General features: G+C 40.5%; 1 protein-coding gene across 21 annotated transcripts; it reads left to right on the top strand.

Moving 5' to 3' along the window:
* The first annotated feature begins 1,428 nt into the window (after positions 1 to 1,428).
* Positions 1,429 to 7,625, top strand: LOC110379040 (double-stranded RNA-binding protein Staufen homolog). 21 transcript variants are annotated; one of them, XM_049841104.2, is made up of 6 exons: positions 1,439 to 1,759; positions 3,932 to 4,001; positions 4,224 to 4,311; positions 4,580 to 5,077; positions 5,211 to 5,337; positions 5,413 to 7,625. In XM_049841104.2, coding segments are annotated over exons 2-6 (987 nt in total). In that variant the 5' UTR covers positions 1,439 to 1,759; positions 3,932 to 3,999; the 3' UTR covers positions 5,685 to 7,625. The 21 variants fall into 21 exon arrangements, with proteins under 21 accessions (XP_049697051.2, XP_049697057.2, XP_049697058.2 ...); XM_049841101.2 differs by having other exon boundaries at positions 1,430 to 1,543; positions 3,966 to 4,001; positions 4,573 to 5,077; positions 5,211 to 7,625; XM_049841098.2 differs by having other exon boundaries at positions 1,436 to 1,759; positions 3,966 to 4,001; positions 4,573 to 5,077; positions 5,211 to 7,625.
* Positions 7,626 to 8,209: the final 584 nt, after the last annotated feature.

The following is an 8,209-nucleotide window of genomic DNA, read 5'->3' as shown; positions in this document are numbered from 1 at the left end:
GTCGATCTACTGTGCGACAGCGACGATGCAGGCGCAACGACCATCGAACTTTATATGTCAATGGCAACGACCAACGATCAACAAAAGTTATTTAACAGGAACTGTTAGACACTCCCTAGACGGTAACTTAAATGTTGCATAATGAGGGGTTTTCTTTTTCATTCTTTTGTAGGTGACGCCTAGATAGCGCTAATCTTGGTACGTTATTGGAAGCGTAAATAGAGAAAACTAGGAACTAGTTTCTCGTCTACGATTGGAAGGAACGAACGGAGTGTCATATCATTTTGAGGTCGTATAAAGGCCGGCGCTCACTGACGGCGTGGCACGGCATGGCACGCCACGGCATGCCACGGCATTCCGCGGTATGCAGTGGTATCCCGCGGCGTGCAGTGGCTTCCATCTGAAAGCCCAGCCACTATGATATTCATCAGTTTTGCGCCACCGAAATGCTGCACAAGTTTCAACCTTATTTCAAATAGCTAGCAATCATAATTCCTCGACCCCTAAGTCCCATACGTCTCGCAGCATGCAGTGGCACGTCGCGGCATACCGTGGCATCCTGCGGCACGTCGCGGCATCGTGGTATACAAATAAAGTAACATAGATTCTAAACTCATTGAAATAAGATTCAAAATAACTTAATTAGTATTAAAATCCTTTGCCATGCCATGGCGTGCCACGCCGACAGTGGGCGCCGGCCCTAACGAAACGTACTTGTCATCAACAATGGGGTTTTTTTTTGGCTCACTGTAGCCCACCAGCCTACATACAGACTGCTGCGTAGACAGAGAAGACTGCTGAGCCATTTATAATAACAATAATCAATTTTATTCAGATAATGCAATCCATTTTATTACTAAAGACATAAACAGCTTATAATCTAGTATTAGCACATACATTTTTAGGCAACACATCAATTAAATACAAAAAATATAAACAAAATTTTAAATGCTGAATAAGTTACCACTACAAAATAAAAAAAAGCAAAATACAGTGTTCTTTATGTTTTAAGAATAAAATTGTTGTTAATTTGTTGACTTACAAGTTTGTTTTTTTTTGGGTGGCCAAAACTGTTGATCATAATATTTTTATGCTGGCAAGGTTTAAGAGCGAGACGCGCGGCCTCCGTCCGCTATTTCCATCCCTCTCGGCTCGGATTTGCCTCTGTGTATTGTGCAACCAATTTATTACCTTATATCTTTTGAATAGAATTCATTTTCGTAAATATATATTTTGATTTGTTTGGTTTTACTACATCATCGATATATTATGTAGGTGTCTATGGCCTTTGCCAAGTAAAAAAAAAACATTGCACCGAGCCCTTTGAGCTGACACCCGAGAAATTCAGATTTCTGGACAAATTGTTTTCAAAAAATCTCGGCCATGGCCCATACGGAATCCGTATGGGCCATGTCCATTGCTCACATGATCACATCTGACATTGGCAGAATCGTTGACATTGACATCGACGAATCACTTGCTATGCCATTAGCCAAGAATAGATTAGAATAAAACCCAACGAGATCCACAATAACAATAAATTGTAAGCATTACCGGCACCCCCAACCACAAAACAAAATAATCGACTTGTTGATTGTTGAGTTTTTTAGTGTCTCGTTGATAATGTCAACAGTCAACAGAACGTTGTCGTTTGAGCATTCCACCGTGTCTTAAATTTTCTAGACTGATCAGATCCTACGTGAATTTCATTATACAGTGGAATCTCTATAACTCGAACCTCATTAAATCGAAATCCTTGGTAAGTCGATAAAATATGTTAGGTATTCCCTTCCGCTGAAGCCCTAAATATGCGGTACCTCGAATTATTAAGACTCCGTAACTCGATCAATATGTTATTTCCCTACAAGCTATTGATAATAATATGTATTTATACTCTGCAACTCGAATTTCAATAAAACGAAGATGTTTAACGCGTCCTCGGAAGTCAAACATAAAATTATATAATTTTAACTTTACATACTTAGACATAATAGCATGATTGTAAATAATGTACTTTTTAAATAGTGTTTAGTTTTTAGCTGTCGTATTAGGATAAGAGATTCTGTAAAGATAGTTTAAGGTGTTTTTAAATAAATAAAAAGATAGTTTGGTGGAGTTTAGATGCTGACTGTAATAAACTTCAGAATAAATAGAAGTTAAAATTAAAGATTATGTGACATGTGATGAAGGACTAGCTACTACTGGAACACTAACTGATGCTGAAGTAATTTACATAGTTACTCAGGATATAGATAACAATAATGTTGATGAAAGTGACATCCATCATACTAAGCAGATTTTGAACCATTAATACCAAATAAAAAGGCAGAGCAGCAATCAACACACTACAATCTTATGTTGAAAAATGTGACAATATAGAAGATCGTGTATTCAGTTCATTGTTTGAATTTGAAAAAACAATTGATAAAAAATCTGCAGATTGTTTAAATCAAAAGAAGATAACAGATTTTTTGAAAATGTTTGTTAAGTTTACTTCAGTAACATGTAATACACTTAAATAAATATACTATTACCTTGTGTCAAAAAGTTGATAATATAAATGAAAAACTAAACTCTCTTCTTACTTCAACCTTTAGCTGGATGAATAACCATAATTTAGAAATAAACTTCTCAAAAACTAATTAATTACCTTCCACCCCCATCAAAAAGCCACGATAAAATTAAACTACTCCTACAATAACACAAAACTAGAACCAGTTAATGAATTCACACTCCTTGGTTTAGTAAAAGGTTCACATGTAAATTGGAAAGCACACATACAAAAAATTCGAGCCAAACTGTCAAAATTCTTATATGCCTTATGCAAAATTAAAAATCTACCAACCTACAAACAACACTTGCCACATACTATGCCTACGCCCAAGCGTGGCTTAGTTATGGCATCATATTATGGGGAAATAGTACAGATTCACACACCATTTTTACGTTGCAAAAGAAACTCATCCGGATTAAAACCAATATAGAACAAACAGACAGCTGCAAACCACATTTCCAAAAGCATAAAATTCTCACACTTACCTGTTCATACATCCTAGAAGTATGCAAATTCGTCCATCATCACCCTGAATTCTATACTACCCGACAAGATATTCAAAGTAAATATAGCCTACGACACAAGAATAGATTAAACCTACCTACATCCCACCTTAAAATACATTCTTCAGGTCCGCTATTAAATAATGTCAATAAAAATATATAACAACTTACCGAAAATGATCAAAGATGAAACAAAAACGACTATGTTTATAATATAATATAAATTAAAGAAATTTTTACACTCTAAATGCTACTATACAATAAAAGAGTACATGGACGATAAGTCAATAAAAAATAATAAACACCAATACATACAATAATATAAAATAAAAAAGCCTTTACATACAACTTTACAAGTACATACACACGCATCTCACGCACACACACATACACAAAAACACACACACACACACACACGCACGCACACATAATAAGATAAGAATATAACATGTTAATATATTTCAGTTTTTTTTAGTAATAAGTATAGGTTTAATAAAACTAAACTAGGTAATAATGATAAGTACTGCAAACCTCTCCTACCTCTATGCTGTGCCCTACCCTACCTACCTAACTTTATAAAAATACCACCTGTATTACATATGGAACGCAAATAAAGAATTGAATTTGAATTTGAATTGAATTACCATAAAACTTAAGTTGAATTGTTGTTTAACTCTGACTCTACAAGTCAAAAAATATAATTAGAAATTGCACTTTTCTCAGTCGAAATTAAACCGGTTAAATCCTTTACATCTCGATATCCTTTTTTTAAGTTGAAAACTCATTAACTCGTTTTTTTTTGCATTTCCCTTAACATTCGAGTTATCGAGATTCCACTGTAATAATATTTGTTTCGGAAAATATGTATAAAAAGTGAGCTCGCAGGGAATGTAATCACTACGTTTTAGGTGAGCCGAGTAGTCAATAGGTACAACTTGTACAATGTAAGTGTTTCCTCTCAGACTATGCAATAACTTTGTCTGATTATAAGTTAAATATTCCCACCCATGAAAAGATCAGATTATTTACCCTAATGATGTCATTGCATTGGATAGCAAGTAACTACATACATAATTGTAATGTTACCTCCAGGAATGTAACAAGCATGTGTTCTACAAGGACCCTAGTAAATTAATTATTATATTCAGTTTTTGTGAATTTTGTAGGAATCCCACAATGAAGACGGCTGTGACAGTACTCCAGGAGATGATGGTGAAACTTGGCCTGACACCAGAATATGAATGTATTGCTCAGGTACACGCGGCATATCCCTCGTACACAGTACTACTTGTAAATTGAACTTAGTTTATTATTACACCCATAATATTGTCGTTGTCAAATATTATAGCAGAATATAATTATGATAATAACTTTATTATAATAAAAATATGTGGAAGACCTATTGATAACCTTATATGTATAGCATAGTCGGGTAAACAAGTTTGTTTTATAAATTGTAGCATTTTTGGTATGAATTGAATGATGAATAAGATAGAGGTAATTAACGAGAAGCAGTGTCCAGTCAGGGCCCCAGCATCAGGCGATGTTCGACTACCGCTGCGTGGCGTGCGGCGTGGTGGTGACGGCGTCGGCGCGCTCCAAGAAGGAGGCCAAGCAGGAGGTGGCGCGGCTCATGCTGCAGCAGCTGTCGCGCCGCGGCCTGGCCGTGCCGCCGCCCTACGCCGCCGCGCCGCCCTACGCCGCGCCCGCCCCCGCCCACCCCGCGCACCCCGCGCCGCACCCGCTCGACCCGGGCCCGGCCGCGGCGCCGGACGCGCGCAGCTACGTGGCGCTGCTGAAGGAGCTGTGCGCCGAGTACCGGCTGGCCAGCGTGCAGTACGAGCTGGTGGGCGACACGGGCCCGCCGCACCTGCGCCACTTCACGGTGCGCGCGCGCATCGGCCAGCACGAGCGCGTGGCCACCTCCACCACCAAGAAGACGGCGCGCCAGCTGGCGGCCGAGGCGCTCTACTCCTACCTGCGCGAGAACCTGGCGCGCGTCACCAGGGACTTCAACGAGGTCTACGAGCTCATCTATTATATTACCCCACGCTAATTCCGAATACCTATGCTATGACGTGTCTCATTATTTTATTTTCCCTAAAGTTTGTCTATATTCTTCGACATAAAAATGATCTACGTTCTAAATGCAGGAAGACGCGCTGGTCCGCGCGCACGAGAAGGCGATGGAACGCTACACCGACAGCGAGGAGCAGCCGCGCCGCCCCGACCTGGGCCAGAAGATCTCCGAGTACCACCTGGGGCTGAGCGCGCGCCTGGGTGAGTGCGCGGGGGCGGGGGCGGGGCGGGGCGCGGGGCGGGACGCGGCGCCGAGTGACGCGACGCTGTGTGCAGATGAGGAGATGCGGGCGCGCGCGCGGGCGGCGCTGCGGCGGCGCGAGCGCTCGCCGTGCGGCGCGGTGGCGGCGGCGGCCGAGGCGCTGCGCCTGCGCGTGGAGCTGGCGGCGCTGGGCCCGCTGGCGGTGCTGCAGCTGGCGGGCTGCGCGCCGGACCTGGTCTTCGCGGCGGAGGACGCGCCCGGCGCCGCCGAGGCCGCGCTGCGGTACATGCGCCGCGCGCTGCTGCCCGAGGAGCCGCCGGCCGACCCAGACGATGCCGTGTCCTAATTCAACGTTAACTAAAAACAATACTAGAAATAAGAATAGATGATAACGTGGAGGATGTAAAGGTGGGTACAGATTGGTGCAATGCAACATGCAATGCAAGAATTTGAGGTCCACATTGCTGCAATGTATCATGTAATGTAACAGGATTCCCATAGTGTGGACGCCTCGCGCGCACGAACTGCGCCTGGGTCGCGCACGCTCCGAGCGTTACAACTCATGCGCGGCTCAAATCAAATCATTTATTTCATTTAGGCGTTTAGGCGTTTACAAGCACTTATGAACGTCAAAAATTATAAATAAGGTTGATTCTAGTTGCCCATTCCAAAAGTAGCTTCCTATGGAGAGGAACGGGCAAGAAACTCCATGGTTACTCTTTTTAAAACATAATGGGTATTTCATTTGGTATAGTGCTTACAATATTTTAAGGGTTGACTCTGAGAAAGTTAAAGAATGGAAGTTGGACTAGGAATTAATTGATTAATTTTAATTATATGAGAAAATTATTTTATTAACTAATTTTAAGAAGTTAATGAATTTAACAAACCAAGTTGTAATGATTAAAATAAAAAAATGACTTGATAACAACAAAAACATGAATGAGTACAAAGATATTCCCAGACAGCCTGCCAGTCGCCAGGGAAGCCACTCGTACAAAGTAGGACTAACGCCATACATTCTTCAAATCAAATCAAATCAAATCATCTTTATTGTGGACTCTATAGTCCATAGTCTCTATAGTCATTTATGATGCATGCCTATGCATGCATCATAAATACAGTCTATATACCTTATCGTCAATATAGTCGTTGATTTTATAGTACCTATGCTCTCTTAAGGTGTCTACACACCAAAGCCGCTGAGGCCGGCGGCCCAAGCCGCCGGCCGTATTTTGTACAATCTTGAATTTTTTATCTGTAAGGTCTGTTACACATTTAGGTAGCTTATTGTAAAAGCGAACATCGATCCGAGATTTGTTGGTTTTTAGAACGAACACAAAGGGGCGCGCAGTGTGCGCAGGACTCAGCCGTGGACGGTCGTTCGTTTTGTTCGCATGCGCAACGATCATGGCGGTGAAAGAGGGTGCGTGGAGTGATGACGAGTCACAAGGCTGTTGGCGACATCCTCGTAAAACTTTTGTATTGGCAATGGCTACTTATATGCTGGAAATTCATATCTGTAAGCAGTTCTCTGCCTTCTCTTCGTTTATATAATTCTGTGCGCCACCAACGTCGGGGTCTTTGGCGTTTTTTTAAAAGTTGATGAATGATTAACAATGAAGCACTGATAATCGTCAGAGCAAGTAGGCTGTCTTCAGACTCCATGATTCGTGTATATCGACTTAAGTAGTGATGTGGGCAAAGAAAAGAACACGTGTGACGAGGGCTAGTGTTTGTTACGAAATGCGGGAACAGATGTTCTCGAATGATTCATAGTCAATGCGCCACACGTCCAAGGCAGCAGGGAACATGCAATGTAAGGCAGAATGTTACATTACATGTTGCATTGCACCAATCTGTACCCACCTTTAGTTTTCGTGTGACGCGGCATGTGTTGTATTATTTTTTTTTGCTTTATACATATAACTTCCTAGTTCAACTTGCATAAAATACCACCCATAAAATATTGTAAGTACTTCTTTTTTTACTCATTATCGCATGTATCAATATGAACATACAAACTGTAACACCTATTCTGTTTTAAAAAGAGTAACCACGGAATCTCCTGCTCGTTCTTCTCCATAGGAAGCTACTTTTGGAATGGGCAACTAAAATCAACCTTATTTATAATTTTTGACGTTCATAAGTGCTTGTAAAGGCCTAAATGAAATAAATGATTTGATTTGACTTTGAGCGTAAACTTTACTCGTAAAATTGTTTATTTGAAGGCGTTTTATGTATGTGATATTAAATATTAAATATAAACCAATCGTTTATATCTTCATTTTGTACATCATTTTACAACATTTTGCTTAATTATAAAAGGTGCTGATGTAAGATTTGCCTGAACTGGGTAAAAACCTGTGTCTCAGGCGTAAAAGTGCTTATTGTAATAAATCTATATAATAGCAAATTAACAATAAATTGCTACAGTAATTAAAAAAGTAACCTACTTTTTAACTGTGATAAATAAAGTGTTATTATACTAATTTATTCCGATTATAACTATCTAGGTAATTTTTAACCGACTTCCCAAAAAGGAGGGGGTTATCAATTCCACGGGACCTTTTATTTTTATTTTTAAGGTATAGCTCCCAGGTTTTCCCATAATCATCAGGTCAGAATCTGATGATGGAAACCCTGAGAAATCGAGGGCAACTTTCGAAAATTGTAGGCATGCGTAGGTTAAAAACTTGACAATAAGGTGTACACAGTGAAGTTTTGGTGCTGATCTGATGATGGAGAGACGAGAGAAGGTCGGGGGAACTCGACAACTGAATATGTAAACTACCTCGTGTTTGGGCTTATATTATTTGTAATGACGAGACCTTTGTAACAGTGAAAGTTTGGGGCTGACCTGATGATCGA

Source organism: Helicoverpa armigera, chromosome 10 (genome assembly GCF_030705265.1).
Source record: "Helicoverpa armigera isolate CAAS_96S chromosome 10, ASM3070526v1, whole genome shotgun sequence".
Classification (NCBI taxonomy): Eukaryota; Metazoa; Arthropoda; class Insecta; order Lepidoptera; family Noctuidae; genus Helicoverpa; species Helicoverpa armigera.
The sequence above is the reverse complement of the archived record's forward strand: the minus strand, read 5'-3'. Positions and strand labels throughout refer to the sequence as shown.